The following is a 22,677-nucleotide window of genomic DNA, read 5'->3' as shown; positions in this document are numbered from 1 at the left end:
CACGTCTCTCTGCCTCTTCCAAGCTCTCCAATTGATCTTCTAAAACCCTAAAACTTTAAAACCCTAGAACCCTTAAGAGAACCTTAGAAACTCCCAAAATTTGGTTTGTTTCTATTTAAGCCTCCTAAAAGCTCTTAAATAACTCTCTAAACTTGTATATCTTCCTTCAATGTGGTGGGGACTATATATATAGGGCCTTGGGAATCTTTTTCTCTCTTTATTTTCAATGTGGGAGTCTTGGAAGATACCTTTTTTAAGCCATGAAGAGGGTTGGACGAATTTCATGTGTGAAAAGGAAACTGTATATTACTTGCTCTCTACTACTTTCCTTTTATCTAATTCCTCCTAAAAAAATAGTTAATTAGTCTAATTTACCCTTAATGAAGCATGTGACATGACATGTGCCTCATTAATGATAAATTAACCAATTATTGCCACTTGTTTTTATCTTGGCCCTCAAATTGCCTTAATTCTCTCTTTTGATCAATGGTGGAGAATAACTAGAATATTATTTTTTATAAATTCTAAACTTTAAATGATGATAACTCTTTGCTCGCACCTCGAAATCCAAAAATAACGAGACATTTGAAATCCTCAGATCTTGATGATTTATATGACATCCACTTCCACCATGAAATTCTCAATAGAATCTTTATGGAATCTTCAAGGTATCTTTTTTGGAATCTTTTTAATGCTTAGTCCGTTCGAGCTCGAATCTTGCTTCCCACCATAATTCGACCCAAGGAATCCATTTTTATGGTTGTTTTCTTAAAATTCTTCCTCTTTTACCTAGATTAAGAAAAATACATAATTAAGTATCTTTCCATAACAAATTAACACAAACTAACAAATATTAAGCTATAAATATGGCCTAAAATCATCAATATTTTAGACCTAACACTAATGGATAAGGCTAAAGAAAGAAAAGGATAAGATATAATAAATCAAAGAAAGAAAGCTAAAATTAAATATCAATGAATAAATTACTTGTAAAATTTGTTTCTTTATTAGAACTTCTTCAATTTCAATATCCTTTTTCTCCTTTTTATTGTGCATATACTCTTCAAATCACACATATTCTTTCTTTATTTCTTTTTTTTTTCTTTTCCACTAAACCCCCAAACTTATTTTTCTTCTTATTGCACATTCAAACCTCTAATTTACACAAAAATGCATACTAGAGCCAAATTCACCAAATACTTAACCTCCAAACTTTATTTTTTTTTCCTTTTTTTTTTTTCAACACTCAAACAAGCTCACAAGCATATATTCATATCAATTCAATTAAAGCTCTCTTTGTAGTATGTTCAAGGTAGGAAAATGAAATTTAAGGTTCAAAAAGGGTAAGTAAATGTGCTTTAATGAAGAAAATGCTCTAATACATCTTTATGCATCCTAAAGGCTTGAGTAAGGTACTAGTGGAAGATAATGTATTAGGTTGGCTTGAAAGGCTCAAACTTAAACAAAGATGGCCTAAATCATATTCTTAGTAATGCATCCACCTAGGATTTCGCCTCAAGCAATAATCAAGCAAGTTCTAGAGTTCAATTAATAATAAAGTACTCTAATTCATGCAAACCTTCTTCAAAACACAATCTAAATTATGCATTATTGATTATGTGCTCAAAATTTATTGAAAGTAACAATATGCGAATATAACTTCAAGCATTTAAGCAAACACAAAAACAAATCCACCATGTAAAAACCAATTTATTTTCAATCATAGTCTTATCATTGGCTCATTAAAGTACTTAAGAAAACACCACAAAAACAAATTTTTTTTTTTTATAATAATGAAGGAAAATAAAAACTAACATTTTTGAAAACTTATAAAAACACTTAAATGGACAAGATTTAAAAGATGCAAAGCATGCTTTTCACCCCCAAACTTAAAATGAACAATGTCCTCATTGTGAAAAACATAAAATAAAGCAAAAGTAAATAAAAGGTAAAGAATACTCCCCTTTGAAGACATGGAATGTTCCTTGTAATGTGAAAAAATTTGATGTACTCCAATGCATATTCAAGGTGGTTATACTTCAAAAACCTAACTTTAGACTTGAAATTCTCAACATTCGTCTTTTGCTCTTTTACACCTAAACATCTTAAAACCTTGCAAAAACTCAAACAAAACACATCAAAACAACCTAAAACAAGAAAACAACTAAAATAAATAGATAAATATAAGGTAAAGAAAGAAATTTGGGTTGCCTCCCAAGAGCGCTTGTTTAAAGTCATTAGCTTGACTCCTCCCTTTAACTTAATTAAGATCATCCAAGTAGAGGCTAGTCTCAAGCACTCCACCTTCATAATATGGCTTCAACCGCTGCCCATTCACCTTAAAACTTTCATGTCTCGGTTTGGTGATTTCAATTGCTCCACTTGGAAAATTTTGTACAATATCATATGGTCCACTCCATCTTGATCTTAATTTACCTGGAAACAATTTAAGTCTAGAGTTATAAAGAAGTACCTTTTGTCCAACATGAAAGTTCCTCTTTTTAATCATCTTGTCGTGCCATCTCTTTGTCTTTTCTTTGTAAATCTTTGCATTCTCGAAAGCATCCATCCTAAATTCTTCAAGTTCATCCAATTGCAATAGCCTATTCTTGCCCCCAGCCTCTTGATCAAAATTGAGAAACTTGGTTGCCCAATATGCTTTATGCTCCAATTCCACGGGAAGATGACATTCCTTACCAAAAACTAGTTTATACGGAGAAGTACCAATGGGGGTCTTGTAGGCGGTCCGGTATGCCCAAAGTGCATCATCTAGCTTTAAGCTCCAATCCTTTCTTGAAGCATTGACCGTCTTCTCCAAAATCCTCTTTATTTCCCTGTTTGAAATTTCTACTTGCCCACTAGTTTGTGGGTGGTAAGGGGTAGCAATTTTATGTCTAACACCAAATTTAGCAAGAAGGGATTCAAATTGTTTGTTGCAAAAATGAGTGCCACCATCACTAATGATTGCTCGGGGTGTACCAAATCTAGTAAAAATGTATTTTTTTAAAAATTTCACTACAACTCGTGCATCATTAGTAGGTAGTGCACTAGCTTCAACCCATTTAGAAACATAATCCACAGCAACCAAAATATATTTATTACCACAAGAAGAAGGAAAAGGACCCATGAAATCAATACCCCAAACATCAAACAATTCTACCTCAAGGATATTCTTCAAAGGCATCTCATTCTTCCTTGATACGTTCCCGGTTCTCTGGCACCTATCACACCCTTGCACATAAATATTAGTATCTTTAAACATAGATGGCCAATAAAATGCAGAATTTAAAATTTTTGCTATGGTTTTTCTAGTCCCAAAATGCCCCCCATACTCACTAGAATGACAACTTTTAATAATGGACATTGTCTCTTCTCTAGCAACACACCTCCTAATTATACCATCGGCACACTTCTTAAAAAGATAGGGGTCATCCCAAAAGTAATACCTACTTTCCTTAAGAAACTTATGCTTTTCATATGGTTTTTCCAAACTAGGCGGCATAACATTAGTAACCAAATAATTAACAATGTCAGCATACCAAGGTACATCAAACATACCATCAACCTTAAACACTTTCTCATCTGGAAAACACTCTTCTATATCTCTTTCTTCTTTTTCCTCACTCAATTCCAACCTAGACAAGTGATCAGCTACTAGGTTTTCTATTCCTTTTTTATCTAAAATTTCTAAGTCAAACTCTTGAAGTAACAAAACCCATCTAATTAACCTAGGTTTAGACTCTTTCTTACTCATGAGGTACTTAATTGCACTATGATCGGTATAGACAATGGTCTTAGAACCTAACAAATATGCTCTAAACTTATCAAAAGTAAAGACAATGGCAAGCATCTCTTTCTCAGTAATAGCATAATTAAGTTGAGCATCATTCAAAGTTCTAAAAGCATAATAAATAACATGCAGTTTTTTATCTTTCCTTTGTCCCAAAACAGCTCCTATAGCATAATCACTAGCATCACGCATAATTTCAAAAGGTAGATTCCAATTAGGAGTACACATAATGGGAGCACATATTAATTTTTCTTTCAAAAGACTAAAAGCATGCATGCATTCATCATCAAAAACAAAGGGAACATCTTTATTCAACAAGTTACAAAGAGGTTTAGTTATCTTGGAAAAATCCTTAATAAATCTCCTATAAAAGCCCACGTGTCCAAGAAAACTCCTAATACCTTTTATTGAAGTAGGTGGAGGCAATTTCTCTATAACTTCTATTTTAGCTTTATCTACCTCAATTCCCCTTTTAGAAACCTTATGACCTAAAACTATGCCCTCTTGAACCATAAAGTGACATTTTTCCCAATTAAGCACAAGATTCGTTTCTTTACACCTTAGAAGATCCCTAGATAAATTTTGCAAGCAAGAGGTAAAAGAATCACCAAATACACTAAAATCATCCATAAAAATTTCAATGATATCTTCTACCATATTCGAAAAGATGGACATTGCATAAACCAAAAGGCATCCTTCTATAGGCAAAAGTTCCATAAGGACAAGTAAAAGTAGTCTTTTCTTGATCATCAGGGGCAATAGCTATTTGATTGTAACCGCTATAACCATCTAGAAAACAATAATATTCCTTACCAGCTAACCTTTCTAACATTTGATCAATGAATGGCAAAGGAAAATGGTCTTTTCTAGTGGCCTTATTAAGCTTCCTATAATCAATACACACTCTCCACCCAGTAACTAACCTAGTAGGAATAAGCTCACTCTTATCATTCTCTTGCACAGTCATCCCACCTTTCTTAGGAACTACTTGAATAGGACTTACCCAATTACTATCCGAAATAGGATAGATAATCCCGGCATCTAAAAGCTTTAAAATCTCACCATGAACCACTTTCTTAAGATTAGAATTAAGCCTCCTTTGATGTTCTACAGTCGGTTTATGGTCTTCCTCCATAAGTATTTTGTGCATACAAATAGAGGGGCTAATACCCTTAATATCAGCTATAGTCCAACCTAGTGCAGTTTTATGTTCTCTTAAAACTTCTAAAAGTTTGGCTTCTTGGTCCTCACTAAGGGCGGATGAAATTATTACCGGAAGGGTATTATTAAATCCTAGAAAAGCATATTTTAAATGACTAGGTAGTGGCTTCAAATCAATTATAGGTGGGTGCTCCACACTCGGTATCTTTCTAGGTCCACTCTCACCTAAATCCTCAAACTTTCCAACATAATCTACCTCACAGTGGGTGGCTATATCTATGATGTTACACTCTTGTTTTTCTTCTTCTGTACATGGTCCAAATAACTCACTCAATCCTAAGGGATCTAAATTACTTTCCTTTGCCATATCATTTACCAATTCATCACATGCATCGACAAGAAAGCAGCAAGAAATTTCATCAAGATTAGGAAATTTAACAACATTAGGGATTTGAAAACTTACCTCCTCATTGAGTACTCTAAGGGTTACTTGCCTTTGTTGCACATCAATTAGGGCACGTCCGGTTGCAAGAAATGGTCTTCCAAGAATGATTGGAATGTTGTCATCTTCCTCCATATCAAGTATCACAAAGTCTGCAGGGAATATGAACTTGTTTACTTTTACAAGTACATCCTCCAATATTCCCCTTGGCCTTTTGATGCTTCGATCTGCCATTTGAAGAGTCACTGTGGTAGGCTTCACATCTCCCACTCCAAGCTTCCTGTAAATGCTATATGGCATCAAATTAATGCTAGCACCTAAATCACAAAGAGCCATAAAATTATAATGTCCAATGTTACACGGGATATCAAAGCTTCCCGGATCTTTTAACTTGGGTGGAATCCTATGGTGTAACCTAGCACTACTCTCCTCACTCAGAGCTACTAACTCATAATTCTCCCACCTCCTCTTGTTTGAAAATATCTCCTTCAAAAACTTAACATAGGAAGGCATTTGTTCTAAGGCATCTATGAAAGGGATATTTACATGCAATTGCTTAAATACATCAAGAAACTTTTTAAATTGATTATCTAACTTTGCATTCCTAAACCTAGATGGGAAAGGTGGAGGTGGGGTTTTCTTGTAGGCTTGATTCTTCTCCTCATTTTCGTTGTGCTTGTCAATAGGTTTGGTTGGGTAAGGTGCTGGTTCAACTTTCTTTGATCCAGTTGGTGAGCTTTTTAAATTGATTATCTAACTTTGCATTCCTAAACCTAGATGGGAAAGGTGGAGGTGGGGTTTTCTTGTAGGCTTGATTCTTCTCCTCATTTTCGTTGTGCTTGTCAATAGGTTTGGTTAGGTAAGGTGCTGGTTCAACTTTCTTTGATCCAGTTGGTGAGCTCTCGGCCTCTCTTACATGTGGTGGTATGTACTTTGTTGGTGGAGACTTCATGGCATCTGATGTGTAAAATCAACTCGCAAGTGCACGAATCGTTTTCAAGTAATAAAGTGGAAAAATAGGGTTGTCGTACCCAAGGGATTAAGTATTAAGTACCAAAGATAATTAGGTTTTGATAATATTTGAACGAAAATTTAAAATGGCAATTGAAAACTAAATAAACTAAATTAAACAAAAGCAATCAATTAAAATTAAATCAATTTCAAGTAAGAGAGATAATTGAATAATTATGAATACTAGGACATTTGATTTCACCACTAACTATTCCAATTTAATTACTTAAATATGTGAATTTAATTAACTAGTAATTTTGTTAACCACACTTAATCACAAAATTAATCAAAAGTAGTTTCCACTCACAATTGATAATATTCACATAACCTAATTTATTCCTTCCGGCCTATAAATTAAATCATGCAAATTCATCAAGCATAGATTAAGCAAATAATATGGCATGAGACATAACTATTTTCCAATCAATTATGCATTCATGTAAATCATTGGAGATCCATAATATTATCCTTTTCCAAGCTCAAATATTATGAAAATCATTCATTCCTTCCAGCCTATGAAAGCATTAAGTATACCAATGATTTATTAACAAAACATATTACTAATTAAATAAAACTCAACATATATTAAAATAATTAAACGTTCATAGTTAGGGCTACATCATAGCCCTAGCTATGAAAATTAGTTCATGGTAAAAATAATTTCAACATCCATAATTATTAAAAATAATAAGATTCACAATTAAAGAGAAAGGAAAAGAGAATAAAAACTATTGAAGAAATTCTCCTCCAAGAGCTCTCAAAGTCGTAGCCTTCTTCTCCAAGCAAGCCCACGTCTCTCTGCCTCCTCCAAGCTCTCCAATTGATCTTCTAAAACTCTAAAACTTTAAAACCCTAGAACCCTTAAGAGAATATTAGAAACTCCCAAAATTTAGTTTGTTTCTATTTAAGCCTCCTAAAAGCTCTTAAATAACTCTCTAAACTTGTATATATTCCTTTAATGTGGTGGGGGCTATATATATAGGACCTTGGGAATCTTTTTCTCTCTTTATTTTCAATGTGGGAGTCTTGGAAGATACCTTTTTTAGGCCATGAAGAGGGTTGGACGAATTTCATGTGTAAAAAGGAAACTGTATATTACTTGCTCTCTACTACTTTCCTTTTATCTAATTCCTCCTAAAAAAATAGTTAATTAGTCTAATTTACCCTTAATGAAGCATGTGACATGACATGTGCCTCATTAATGAGAAATTAACCAATTATTGCCACTTGTTTTTATCTTGGCCCTCAAATTGCCTTGATTCACTCTTTTGATCAATGGTGGAGATTTAACTAGAATATTATTTTTTATAAATTCTAAACTTTAAATGATGATAACTCTTTGCTCGCACCTCGAAATCCAAAAATAACGAGACATTTGAAATCCTCAGATCTTGATGATTCATATGACATCCACTTCCATCATGAAATTCCCGATAGAATCTGTATGGAATCTTCAAGGTATCTTTTTGGAATCTTTTTAATGTTTAGTCCGTTCGAGCCCAAATCTTGCTTCCCACCATAATTTGACCCAAGGAATCCATCTTTATGGTTGTTTTCTTAAAATTCTTCCTCTTGCACCTAGATTAAGAAAAATACATAATTAAGTATCTTTCCATAACAAATTAACACAAACTAACAAATATTAAGCTATAAATATGGCATAAAATCATCAATATTTTAGTCTTAACAGCATACTTAAACCTTCATCTTTTCTCCTATAAGCCTTATTATGCTCCACATTTGATTTTGAGTTGTCATGTGTGACCAAGTGTGATGTTGAGTCTATAGGGCTCTCTTCATCTTCATCATCAAGAATTACCATCCCTTTGTCACTTTCTTTAGGCCAGGCTACTTGCTTTCCACTTCTTAATGTAATGGCTTGAACCTGCTCCTTTGGGTTCTTCTCCGTTTGGCTTGGCAAAGTTCCTTGACTTCTTTGGAATTGAGTTGCTAATTGACCTATTTGGTTCTCCAAGCTTTTGATTGCAGCCATTTGGTTGTTGAACATTTGACTATGGTTTGTCAATTGTTGCTCAGTTCTCTGCATGAAAGAATTAGTATTATTAGATAACTCTTGCAAGGATTGTTCAAGTGAAGAAAATTGAGTTTGAGCTTGAGAAGAATTTTGATTTTGATGTGCAAGTTGCGGCTTTTGGTAGAATGGAGATTGGAATTGTTGTCTTTGAAACCCTCCACTTTGTCCTTGATTAGACCCTTGCTGGTTGTTGTTAGACCATGAAAAATTTGGGTAGTTCCTCCATCCTGGATTATATGTGTTCTAATATGGATTGTTTTGTTGCTTTTGGAAGTTCCCTACAAAATTAACATCATCAGAAGCAAAGGGATTTCCAACTTGGCAATCCACACTCTTATGATCATGAGCACCACATAAATCACAAAATAAAAAATTATTAGTAGATTGAATAGAATTCACCCCTCTTTGACCAAATTGAGTGTTCAAGGTCTTCATGAATTGGGTTGCAAGTTGAGCTCCTAAGTTGTTAATATCAACGTCTTCCACGGCCTTTACTTGACTTCTTCCATTTAGTCTCCTCTCACTTGGATATTGGTAGTTATTATGGGCCATCTCTTCCATTAATTCAAATGCTTCTAATTGCCTCTTCTTCATTAAAGAACCTCCTGCAGCTGCATCTACCAATTGTTTGTTACCATAATCTAGACCATTATAGAAAATCTGTACCTGTATCCATGTTGGAAAACCATGGTGTGGGCATCTTCTTAATAGTTCCTTGAAGCGCTCCCATGCATCATACAAAGTCTCTTGGTCCCATTGACAAAACTTGTTTATATCACTTTTCAATTTTGCAGTCTTTGATGGAGGAAAAAATTTGTCTAGGAATTTTGCTTCCATAGCATCCCATGTAGTGATAGTACCTGCAGGTAAAGAATTTAACCACACTTTTGCCTTGTCTTTAAGAGACCAAGGAAAAAGTCTTAATCGAAAAGCATCATTAGAAACACCATTTTGTTTAGACATATCACACAATTGAAGAAAACTAGAAATATGCATGTTTGGATCTTCATGAGGCAAACCACAAAATTGAACATTATTAAGCAAAGATGTAGTAGATGCTTCAATTTTAAAATTGTTTGCTTCAATGGGTGGTCTCCTTATGCAAGACAAATCACCAACTTTCTTGTGAGCAGCATACTGGCATATGGGCAAATCATCTTCTCTTTGGTTGGCCATTGCACCTTCTTGAGTTCCTTGGTCTATACGTACCCAAGTACCCCTTATGGCTTGTTTTCTAGGTGCTGGTTTATTTTCTAAGTCAACTTCCTCCTTGAACTCTTGATCACCACTATGACTCATACACAACACCTAATTCCTAAAAAGAGAGCAAGTAAAATAAATTAGAAAGAAAATTAGAAAATTGAACAAGAAAAAAAAAATTATTAGAATTCTAATGTTGCTAACTAATCTAACAATTAAAATCAATTAGCAATAAAGAAAAACAAACTAACACTTAACTAAAAGATAAATGAAAATAACTCTAGGAAATAATGAACCAAACGAATTGAATGCAAAAAATTAAACCCTTTTGTGCAAGTATGCTTTTAAAGTAAACAATTATGCCAAACTAAAATTTCAACTAAAAGTAAGCTAAACCTAATCTTATTCAACCAAACAAATAAAAAATAATAATAAAATCCCTAAGTATGCTAGACTTGTAACCTAAGCACAAATAAATTAAAAACACAATTTTGGTTTCAAGTACCACAAAATAAGTATTAAAAATTCAAAGCAAGTTGGCCAAACAAGCAAAGAATTAAAACCCATGCAACACTAAAACCAAAATTAAGAAACAAATATAAAAAGTTAAAATAAGAAAACAATGATCAAAGTACTACTAAACCCAATCCGAATTAATATTAATGCCTTAATCCCCGGCAACGGCGCCAAAAACTTGATGTGTAAAATCAACTCGCAAGTGCACGAATCGTTTTCAAGTAATAAAGTGGAAAAATAGGGTTGTCGTACCTAAGGGATTAAGTATTAAGTACCAAAGATAATTAGGTTTTGATAATATTTGAACTAAAATTTAAGATGGCAATTGAAAACTAAATAAACTAAATTAAACAAAAGCAATCAATTAAAATTAGATCAATTTCAAGTAAGAGAGAGAATTGAATAATTATGAATACTAGGACATTTGATTTCACCACTAACTATTCCAATTTAATTACTTAAATATGTGAATTTAATTAACTAGTAATTTTGTTAACCACATTTAATCACAAAATTAATCAAAAGTAGTTTCCACTCACAATTGATAATATTCACATAACCTAATTTATTCCTTCCGACCTATAAATTAAATCATGCAAATTCATCAAGCATAGATTAAGCAAATAATATGGCATGAGACATAACTATTTTCCAATCAATTATGCATTCATGTAAATCATTGGAGATCCATAATATTATCCTTTTCCAAGCTCAAATATTATTAAAGTCATTCATTCCTTCCGGCCTATGAAAGCATTAAGTATAGCAATGATTTATTAACAAAACATATTACTAATTAAATAAAACTCACATATATTAAAATAATTAAACCTTCATAGTTAGGGCTACATCATAGCCCTAGCTATGAAAATTAGTTCATGGTAAAAATAATTTCAACATCCATAATTATTAAAAATAATAAGATTCACAATTAAAAAGAAAGGAAAGGAGAATAAAAACTATTGAAGAAATTCTCCTCCAAGAGCTCTCAAAGTAGTAGCCTTCTTCTCCAAGCAAACCCACGTCTCTCTGCCTCCTCCAAGCTCTCCAATTGATCTTCTAAAACTCTAAAACTTTAAAACCCTAGAACCCTTAAGAGAATCTTAGAAACTTCCAAAATTTGGTTTGTTTCTATTTAAGCCTCCTAAAAGCTCTTAAATAACTCTCTAAATTTGTATATCTTCCTTCAATGTGGTGGGGGCTATATATATAGGGCCTTGGGAATCTTTTTCTCTCTTTATTTTCAATGTGGGAGTCTTGGAAGATACCTTTTTTAGGCCATAGAAAGGGTTGGACGAATTTCATGTGTAAAAAGGAAACTGTATATTACTTGTCTCTACTACTTTCCTTTTATCTAATTCCTCCTAAAAAAATAGTTAATTAGTCTAATTTACCCTTAATGAAGCATGTGACATGACATGTGCCTCATTAATGATAAATTAACCAATTATTGCCACTTGTTTTTATCTTGGCCCTCAAATTGCCTTGATTCCCTCTTTTGATCAACGGTGGAGATTTAACTAGAATATTATTTTTTTATAAATTCTAAACTTTAAATGATGATAACTCTTTGCTCGCACCTCGAAATCCAAAAATAACGAAACATTTGAAATCCTCATATCTTGATGATTCATATGACATCCACTTCCATCATAAAATTCCCGATAAAATCTTTATGGAATCTTCAAGGTATCTTTTTGGAATCTTTTTAATGCTTAGTCCGTTCGAGCTCAAATCTTGCTTCCCACCATAATTTGACCCAAGGAATCCATTTTTATGGTTGTTTTCTTAAAATTCTTCCTCTTTCACCTAGATTAAGAAAAATATATAATTAAGTATCTTTCCATAATAAATTAACACAAACTAACAAATATTAAGATATAAATATGGCATAAAATCATCAATATTTTAGACCTAACAATTGTATACAAAATCAAAAACCCAATTAGCCGATAAGCATAAAAATTATGACCAGAAAGTTTTAGAAGTGAATAATAGATCAAACAAAATTGTACATTCAACCGAAACAATATAACAACATAGAAAAAACTAAATAACAAATAAAAGAAATTTAAAGTCAATAGAATTAATTTTAGAAAAATAAAAGTTTCAAAAGCAAATATAAGGCACTAAGTAAAAACTACTATTCGATAAAATTAAGAAACAAGATTCTTCACAATATATAAAAAAATCAAACAAGAAAACCAAAGCATTTTTAACGGGATGAACTTACAAGAACAAAGGAAAATTTATAGTAGAAACACGAAATTGAATTAGTATATTGTATACGAAATCAAAAACCCAATTAGCCGATAAGCATAAAAATTATGACCAGAAAGTTTTAGAAGTGAATAATAGATCAAACAAAATTGTACATTCAACCGAAACAATATAACAACATAGAAAAAACTAAATAACAAATAAAAGAAATTTAAAGTCAATAGAATTTCCAATAGAATTAATTTTAGAAAAATAATCACAATAGAAACTATAAAATTGTCATAAGATTGTTATTAAAATATGATTTCTACTACAAATTACATAAACGCCAAATACATATATAAGAAGAAGATGATAGAAAAAACTATTAATTTTAGTCGTAGCAAGAATTTGATTCTTTGGCTTTAAGATAATTTTCGTCTTGCACTGGTGCCAAAGGTTTAATATATGACGAATATCTCTCAGGCTACAACGACTACTTTTTTAGAATAGTAATACTCTAAATTCTCAAAAATAATAAATAATTTTTGTGTTACTGAATTCCAAACTTCTAGTCTTGTACTATATGTGGTGTTTGGAATAATTGAATAAAAGGTTCTTTCACAACTTTTTAAGAACTTTTTTGATAATATAAGCTAGATTGTTCATTTGTTTTTTAAGGTTGCAGCTTTCAAGTTGTTCTTTTTTTATGTCCTGTAGCTTTCAAATTGTTCAAATCCTAAAACTAATTATTTTTTTTTCTTTTAATCAGATATTTAAGATTTTTCTGATTCTTACATCATCTTGAAGTTTACAGTTATTAATTGCATCTAAAGTCTTTTGTACTACCCTGTTTATTATTAATTGTACCTTACATAATTTATTCATTGTCATATATCTTCAGATTTATAGTTGCACGACTGTTTTGTTTTTTTAAAAATATGAACTTCCTTGGGAGTGGCCAGTGGGAAATTTAAAATAAATAAATAAATAAATAAATTTAAATCTACTTACCTTTGGTATTTTGGCTTTACTTTTTGTTAGACTTTTTCAATAGATGTTTTATGCAGCTACGTTATGGTTTTACACTATTTTCCTAAGGCTGAACTAATGAGATTTGAAAACTCTGCTTGCATTGGTTTTACAGTGGTTGTTGAAACAAAATTTGTTAAGTTTCCGTGGAGCTCGGTCTGGCAGAGCGGGGAGGAGTGGAAAAGCAATAACTTTTTATACAAAGCAAGATAATCCCATATTTGCGAAATACAGCAAATGTCATCAGAGCATGAGGTATGAGGTTCCCACTTGGATCTTGGCATGGCGCAAACTCAGATGGAAGAAACACCCGCCACAGAGATTCAGTATCAACCAACCCAAGAAATGAGGGAGAATAAAGTACTAACCAGAGATAGTCTTGCATTATCTGCTTTGTTTTTTGGGTAAACAATCGGAAGCAACATTCCCAGAGTTTTAGATTATTATTATTATTATTGTTGTTGCTGTTGTTGTTGAAAAGCACATCGGACGAAAACCAGGGTGAGAAAATAACATATATTTAATCTTCTCAACCATAAAATATTCCTTGCCCATATAAGGATCGGAAGAATGCAGCAAACGAACAGCTTCAAGCGAGTCACTAACCAATTCTCCTCCAGTAAACCCCGTGTAGCTGCTGGAGAAACCTGTGCAACAGTATAGCTGCATTATAATCTATACGTAAACCAGCAATACTGTCACATAACTGCGCACCAGACTTGGCAAACTCACCATAGATACATTCATTGCATCTGTTCCAAAGACCCCAACAAAGATACACAAATCTTTCCGGTTGAAAACTTGTCAACCTGCTTGCTACAGCCCGAAATAAGTCCTGGAAAGAGTAGAACTGTAGTTTCCACAACTCAACCAAAAAAATAACACTTTGTCAAACGCCCTTAACAATGAAGCAGCTCCATAAAACCTGGAAAATTGATTCTTCTCCTCGCTGGCATATACAACACAACCAATTATCACAAACCTTTCATAAAAATAGCGAACTTTTACATGGCAGAGCTTCTGAACAGGCGTGCTAGAGGAAAATTCGAACCTTGTTGGGCACCTATAAGTGCCAGATTGCACACCATCAGTTTTGCTCTGTTCCTGCACTCGAACCTCCTCTAAGAGCTCCCCCACCCGTCATACGAGCAACCCAGTAGCCTGAGTCGACAGAATAAACTCCAGAGTTGGTATAATGCCAACACAATATATCCTCTTTGTCAAGACTACCAACTGGTAATCTCAAAATTGACTCGGCTTCCTCGAGTAAAACTAGATTGCACCAATGGCACATTCCCGCCCCCTGAAGGTGTTTACAAATCAGATGGTATTTAACATTTTTTTGGCCATTGGCTACATGTTAATTTAGATATTAATTTAAGTCCTCCAGGCCTTATACTACAGTACTACTTTTATTACGGGTAAATTTTGAATACTAATGGTCTAGTGATGCTGATTTATCTAAATAGCTTCTGCCGAAGAGTTGGTTAGGAAGATGGTTGGATGTTGTAGTAAAAATTTATCGAAGTCTGAAACCTCAACAAAGGCAGACAAAGTTTATAGCTTATATAAGCTTGTGGTCTATTCATATAATCCTCAATGTCATTCATTGAGGAGAATGGCATATAAGATAACTATACTAATTCAGTGGTAATCTAAACACATTCTTGGTACAATATTGACGATTTATTCAATTTCAGTGAATTTCCCTTCACTGATTTTTATTATTTATGGAATTGATCTTCTCCTTTGTTTTCACCAAAAAAAACAAAAATAATAATAATAATAATAGTAAAAATAATTGAACATTCTTTTGTTAAGCGATCTGCCGAAGCTGTGAAATGTAAAAATGCATCGGTAAATAAGCGTTCCGCCTAGAGTGAAGCACCTGCACAAACAGTGGTAGATGAAGTTCGGCCCAAGTCTCTACCAGAATTTTTCATTGAAGACTGATGATGTCTTGTTATGTTGAACAACACCATAGTGCTCATTGGTCATATACAATGGTCATGAATCATGAAAATGGAAGTTTTTATAAGCAATCAGATGCAAAGAACAGATTTATCAATAAACAGCTGCGGTTCTCGCAGCCATTAGTGTGATACTCTGCTTGGTTGCAGCAACAATAAATTGAAAGAAACAGTGATGTGTTTCAGCACAACTTAGATGGCAGTAAAACCTTTGACCGCAGATCCTACAAAAGTAATAGACCTCCAAAATTATAATTGATATTTTTTGTGGGGTGAAGAAAGAAAGCAATGGCAGAAAGAAATTCTCTGTTGAAGATATAAACTGGCTGAAAAGGACCTTATAAAAAAAGAATAACAAATGATACCACCCTCCATCACTTTTTCAACCAACAATCTTACCCCCAAAAAAAAATAAAAATAAAAATAAAAATAAAAATGAACATTAAAAAAAATTTTAAAAAAAGAAATAAAAAAGCTCTTTCTACCAACAGAATCTCTTATAACCAACGTCTTACAATACTGGTGGCCTTTGTGTTTGTATGTCTGTGTTGTGCTTAGAGAAAAGGAGAATCGACATAAAGAAGCCACCTCAACATAAAGATAATAAAAGTTGGAATCCAAAATCAAATTTTGACCAACAAAAAGGTCCATCTTGAAACTTTTTTCCGTATACAAATCCCAAAATTCCTTGGCCAGGACCATATCAGTCTGCTGTAATGGGCGAACTGGAAAGCAGATGAAAACTAGACTCGTAGAGCTGACTCAACACACAGAAAGTAGTTAATCAAGTTAGCAAACGAGAGAAGGAAAAAAGAAAAAAATTGAAGTACAACTACAGAAAGTCTAGCTACTAGATAGACTTTGCATAACATGATAACAGAATAGAATACAGATCAACATGATATATTACCTTTTTGGTTCCTGCTGCCGTTGCAGCTTGCCCCAGAGTAAGAAATTAATAAGAACGATAAAATTATGGTTGAAAAAATTTGATAAAACCTGCTTCCTGACTTGCAGTGAAATCATTTGTCTAACTTCTGCAAACTCAAATTCAACCAGTATGCCTACTCTTACTCCAACAGCCTCACCTGTGAAGGAAATATAGCACAAGTCATATGATCATGATATCTATAGAGAAGTGAACAAAATAACATAAAAAAGGAGTTTCCTAATTTCTTATCTACATTCAGGCTGCCGAATTCGCATTAGGCCATAATGTACTATGGAACAAGTGCAAGGCCCATATCTGCATAGGCAAGGTGGAAATAAAATATGACAGAATCACATGACAATATCAGCAAAATAGGAAAAAGGGACTCATATATTGTACATAAATCAATATATCGGATGATAACCTCCTAAAAAGGAAAAAAAACACAAATATGATAATGAGTTAAACTATCATTTAAAAAAATAAAATAAAAGAAATTAAAAAACATTAAGCCCAATATTTATCACGTGTTGCAAAAATGCTACCATTCTCAATTGAGAATACAGTATCCACCATCATGAAAGGAATGCAACTAAGTTTTCACTCTATTCTCAGTGTTTTTGTGATTGTTTTTCACATGTTTTGGACAATTGCAAGAAGGATGCATATGTTCTAAATGGTTAAAATTGTAATGGGTATTCTTTAAATATAATATAATGAAACCATCAGATCAGTTTATCTGGTATGATGTATAACACAAACATATCTGTTTTATATTAATTTTGTGACTTTAGACTAGGACCTTTTCTTCATTAACTTATTATAACAGTTTATGGGATTTAAACTGACACAGAATATAGTAAGAAAACTTACCACTTTACCAAGATTGATTTATGGAAAATCCGTTCAAGCTACAATTTTCTGTATGACCCAGGCATCATAATGCATGTTTTTGAACAGACACATAACTTCTACTTTTTACTTAAAGCCTACGCCTGAAATAGATCACAACCATCATCCAACGTCTGTAACCATAATTCCTCTAGCATTTCATATATTTTGCCTCTTTCAGGATGCAGAGTATCCTCTGCCAAAAACACATGGAAATTTCCCTTAACTTCAATCCAGCTCTGACCAGGAACTTTCATAACACCCCTTTCTTTCATAAAGTTTCTCAATCTGGCTACATCTCCCCAACAACCAGAAGAAGCATATATGCTGCAGAGCAATACATGAGCGGCAGAATTGAAAGGATCAATTTTTATTATATTCTCCGCAGCCTGTTTTGCTAACTCAACATTCCCATGAGTCTTACAGGCTGCAAGCAGAGTCTTCCATACCACAATATCAGGATCAAATTCCATTTGCTGGATAAAATCCTCTGCTTCGTTTAAGAATCCTGCACGGGCTAGCAAGTCAACCATACAAGAACAATGCTCTTTTGTTGGTACAATCCCATATTTGTTTTCCATTGTTCTATAGATTTGCCACCCTTCTTCAATCATTCCAATATGACTGCAAGCAGTAAGGACCCCTACAAATGTAACTTCATTTGGCTTTACACCCAAACCCCTCATCATTATGAAGAGTTGAATAGCTTTCTCTCCATATCCAAACTGAGCATAACCCATAATTAAACTACTCCATGAGACTACATCAGGATTTTCCATTAAATCAAAGAGCTTTTGAGCATTTTCAAGGGATCCACACTTTGTATACATGTCAATCAAGCTATTGATCACCGAAACATTGGACACAAGCCCACTTTTCACAGAAAAGCAATGAACTTGATTCCCCACCTCTTCAGATGCTATTTCAGCACAGGCTGCAACTGCATTACTTAAAGTGACATGATCAGGTTTAATTGTAGAAATAAGCATTAGCTTCATTAGTCTGAAAACATCTCCAGGCTGGTTGTGCTGCATGCATGCTGACATAATGGCATTCCAAGAAACAGAATCAGCAGCATTTCTTATATCTTCAAATACTTTAAAGGCATCAAAGAGAACTGAACACTTTGCATACATGCTTAGTAAAGTGTTGCAGACAGGAATATTTAAGTCAAACCCCATCTTAATAAGATAGGAATGAACTTGCCTACCTTGATGGACTGCCAAAGGACTTGTGCAAGCAGAAAGTAAGGAAAGCAGAGTTACATCATTAGGCACAAGCCCCATACCCCTCGCTTGAGTAAAGAATGATATTGCTTCGTTGACATCTCCACTATTAGCACAACCTGAAATAATTGCATTCCAAGACACCAAATCCGGCCTATCTATATTATAAAATACTCTTTTTGCAGACTCTAATAACCCACATTTCCCATACATGTCGCACAGGGAGCATCCAGCAAAAATATTTCTCCCTAACCCAAATTTTATACAGATCCCATGCATCTGTTTTCCATATTCTGGTTGAAGGAGGCAGCTACAAGCACTGAAAACACTGCCAAATATGAACTCATTCGGCTGGTAAGCATCCTGACATAGTATCTCCTTAAAATGATGCAATGCTTCTAACTCGTAACCAAGTTGGGAAAACCCTGCAATCATTGAACCCCAAGATATTAAATCTTTCGATCGTATATATGAAAAAACCTTATATGCATCTTTAATTTGACCAAACTTCGTATACATAGCAATAAGGGCATTTTGTGGAATAAGGTGGTAGCCACTTTGAGATTTAATGATATGGGAATGTAGTTGACTCCCCAAACATGCATCATCCATACCCGAGCAAGCTTTAATTATACTTCCAAATGTGAATTGATCTGGCCTATGACCAGATCGTAGCATTTGAAAATACAATTTGATGGCATCATCATCTCGTCCGTTTTGTGAGTACCCAGAAATCATCGAAGTCCAAGAAACCACATTTCGTTGAGGCATTGCGTCGAAAACCTCTATGGCATCTTTCAGTGACCCGCATTTTCCATACATATTGAGGATATGATTCTGGAGAATAAGGTCCACATGACATTTCGACATCAAAATATGCTCGTGAATCCTCTTACCATGTCCAAGAGATCGTAAAGACGAGCAAGCACAAATTAAATGGGCGTAAGTGCTGGGAGTTATTCTAAAATCCGTATTATCTTCCAACAATTCAAATACTTCAAGAGCTTCTCGGTGAAGGTTCTGTTTGCATAAAGACCTCATATAGTCATCACACGTCTTTTGGCTGCTCAAATCAGGTAAATTTCTTCGATGTCTGCCAAGCTGATCAAAGATCAATCGCAACTGTGGTCTATAGTTTTTAAGCATGGCTATCAAAATTTATAGTATAAGCAAATATCGTTGAAAGCTTTATCATTTACTCTTGTAACCCAACGAAACTTTATTACAAAATTCCAGTAATCCAGCATCTTCAATGTCGAATGTTATTTTGGATTGTCATTTTCAAAAGAGATGCTCTTAGCATATATATTGTAAGAAGTGTTTGTGGGATGTGCTTGTTATATGATAAGTTATACATTTTTGGGATTATTGCATTTTATTAGCAATAATGCCAGAATTTATTTTTATTTTTATTTTTTATTTTTTAAGTTCTATTCATAATAAGAAATAAAATAATTATACCACATTTTAAATTACACATTTATATTTCAAAAATATTTTTTAAAAAACTGTTACAAATACCTCTAAACACTTTAGCAGAATAAAAATAACATATTAAGCACAGTAAAAGATAGTTTTAGGAAAAATAAAAAAATTAGTAACTATACTACATTTTAAATTACATTTTTTTGTTTTAAAAATATTTTTTGATAAAAGGTAATATATACTTTTAAACACTTAAGCAAAACAAAAATAAAATACTTAGCACACTGTAATATAGTTTTAATAAATTCTACCAATTAAGACAATAAAATTTAGCAATTAAAAGAAAAAGATAAAGAAAAATAACTAGCAAATTACTCATTTCAATCTTGAAAGTATAAGTATTTAACGTTGTTTTATAATTTATTTATTTTCTTTGTATGGTTTTTTATTTGGTTTTTAATTTTTTAATCTTTTGTTCTATATGTTGTTAGCACAAATAGCTTTTGAAATGGGAAAAAATAAAAAATCTCTTAAGTTATCCACTATACATAATCCAGATAAATTTGAACCTATCTAAATTATGTATATCGGATAAAACAATTAAAATTATATAAATTGAATAGAACCTCACTGATATATTAAACATATATTTCCACTAGTACCCATTATAAGTCTTTAGGATACATCAAAAATATATGTTAGAACCTTTGTTTCATAAAACCACATTTACTTACCGATTTTAAACCCAAAATATGTATTTTTCATGTCTTTTAAAAATTATGAGATGTGGTATCATTGGTCAATATGTATTTTTAATGTAAAGTGGAGGTTTGAATGTATAATGAAAAGAACAAGTTTGGAGTGTATCGGATAAAGAAAAAAAAAATCAAAAGAAAAAGTAAAATAATCAAATATATAAAGGAAGAATTTAAAAAAAAAACAATAAAAAGAATATTAAAAAATAAAAATTAAAGGAAAAAAAAGGAAGACGGTGGTAATTTTTTTTTTTAAAAAAAAAGGGAAAATAAAAAGCGGTTGTGACAAAATCAAATTAGAAAAAGGAGGAGGTTAGTAAGTGCCAATAAAAAATAATGTATAGAGTTAAAAGGAAGGGAAAAAGAAATAAGTTTTACAAAAAAGACAAACAAATAATAAGAATATGATTCATTGATATTTATTGATTATTATTTCCTTTCTTTTTTCTTTTTTTTTTTTTTTTTTTATATATCTTACCATTTGACCCATACATTATAAGTTTAACAAAGTCCTTTTGATATAAAATAACATATTAGTCTACCTTAGTAGAAAGTAATTAATTGTCAACACATGGTATGCAACAACCCAGCCTGAGAAAATATCCTATGTTTAAATTTTGACCAAGTGGTCCACGGTTGACTTTTTGGTGTAGGTGAAATTTCGTATTGACCAAGGTACCATGGCAAATTACTCGTCGACACGAGTTCGTACACTAGTAGTATACCAAAATTGAAGCTAAGAATAGAAAGTTATGGTCAAAATAAAATGCAATATGAACTGATCAACGAGTCTAGAGTTGATTTTTTATTTACATAGATTTTGATGTTAACCCATGTGTTATATGAAAGTGATCGTTGATACGAGTTTGTAAACTGATGGCACATTTAATTTGGATTTACGATTCAAAAGTTACCAGTATGTGAAGTTGTGTCCGTCTTTCCCAAGATTGATTTTTATTGCGAAGTGAAATATTTTAGGGAATCCTTAAATGTTGCCACGTGTTACCACTTAGAAGGTGCCATGTGTCATGTGTCACAAAGCAAAAATGCCATGTCTCACCATAAATTAACAATAAAATATTTTATTCTCTTTATCTCTCTCTCTCTCTCTCTTTCTTTTTCTTTTTCCCTTATTTTTTTCCCTCTCCCCCACTCCCTCACATGACTCTCTTTCCCCCCTCTCCAAAAACAATTTCACTCTCCTCTCCCTCTCTCTCTCTCTCTCTCTCTCTCTCTCTCTCTCTCGCGCGCATGTATTTCTCTCTCTCTTCCTTCTCCTCTCACTCTACACGAGTTGGCCATAATTGATAAAATTTTGACTACCCTTTTGCAGCAAGCGTTGGCTACCGATATAGCTTAGTCATGAAAAAGCTCGCCTGCCAAGTTTCGAGGTCGGCCAACCAGCGATGAACCCATGCTGGGCTTGCGAAGCGGGCAACAACAATTGTTGTTTTTCCAACAATTTTTCCTTTTTCCGGCCGACCTACTTTGATTTCACATCTTATCCCCCCTATTTTTAGTCCTCTGATCTAAAAAATGGCCTCCATTTGTCGAAATTTTAAATGGGTTGTGAGATATATTGAACAGAAGTTTGGCCAAGATTTCCTTGTCATTTTCTGGTCACCGACGATGGGATATGCAAGATTGAGTTAGATATTCTTGATCCTCATTCCTCAAGCTTCCATGTGATATATAGTTTGTAAATTTTGGATGGGTATTTGAGATTTTGCTATTTTTGAGTAATTTTTGTATTTAGTGTAAAAGTGGGGTGAGATTGAATAGCCACGTACATGTTTAGATGTATATGTGCATGTATAGATGTCTGTATATTTGCAAATACATATATTTTGCATAAGTATATATATACATATATATATGTGTGTGTGTGTGTGTGTGTGTGTGTGTGTATGTATGTGAAAATGTATATATATTTTAAATGTATGACTACATAAATGTAAATATATGTATAGTTATTCCTAGGTAAATGTACTTATGTATACATAAATTTATGTATATATGTATATGCCTGTGTATATATGAGAGTATATATATATACATATGTGAAGGTACACATACTCGCTAGAAAGTTGGAC

General features: G+C 33.0%; 1 protein-coding gene and 1 non-coding gene across 7 annotated transcripts; one reads left to right on the top strand and one right to left on the bottom strand.

Moving 5' to 3' along the window:
- Positions 1 to 9,121: 9,121 nt before the first annotated feature.
- LOC125419728 (small nucleolar RNA R71) lies at positions 9,122 to 9,228 on the top strand. Its single transcript, XR_007238587.1, has one exon. It is a non-coding gene; the product is annotated as a small nucleolar RNA R71 (small nucleolar RNA).
- A 4,811-nt stretch (positions 9,229 to 14,039) lies between these two features.
- Positions 14,040 to 19,751, bottom strand: LOC125420258 (pentatricopeptide repeat-containing protein At3g53360, mitochondrial). 6 transcript variants are annotated; one of them, XM_060813040.1, is made up of 6 exons: positions 19,019 to 19,751; positions 17,161 to 18,829; positions 16,267 to 16,602; positions 15,872 to 16,113; positions 14,438 to 15,580; positions 14,040 to 14,335 (listed from the first exon to the last, which is right to left on the bottom strand). In XM_060813040.1, the coding sequence occupies exons 1-2, from the start codon at positions 19,548 to 19,550 to the stop codon at positions 17,277 to 17,279; spliced, it is 2,085 nt and encodes a 694-aa protein (XP_060669023.1). In that variant the 5' UTR covers positions 19,551 to 19,751; the 3' UTR covers positions 14,040 to 14,335; positions 14,438 to 15,580; positions 15,872 to 16,113; positions 16,267 to 16,602; positions 17,161 to 17,276. The 6 variants fall into 6 exon arrangements, with proteins under 6 accessions (XP_060669023.1, XP_060669021.1, XP_060669020.1 ...); XM_060813037.1 differs by having other exon boundaries at positions 14,041 to 14,335; positions 16,267 to 16,444; positions 16,541 to 16,602; positions 17,161 to 19,751; XM_060813039.1 differs by having other exon boundaries at positions 14,041 to 14,335; positions 17,161 to 18,217; positions 18,389 to 19,751.
- Between the last annotated feature and the right edge of the window lie 2,926 nt (positions 19,752 to 22,677).

The sequence above is a fragment of the Ziziphus jujuba genome, chromosome 11 (genome assembly GCF_031755915.1).
Source record: "Ziziphus jujuba cultivar Dongzao chromosome 11, ASM3175591v1".
In the NCBI taxonomy this organism is placed as follows: domain Eukaryota; kingdom Viridiplantae; phylum Streptophyta; class Magnoliopsida; order Rosales; family Rhamnaceae; genus Ziziphus; species Ziziphus jujuba.
Note: the sequence above shows the minus strand (reverse complement) of the source record. Positions and strands in the feature narration are given on the sequence as shown.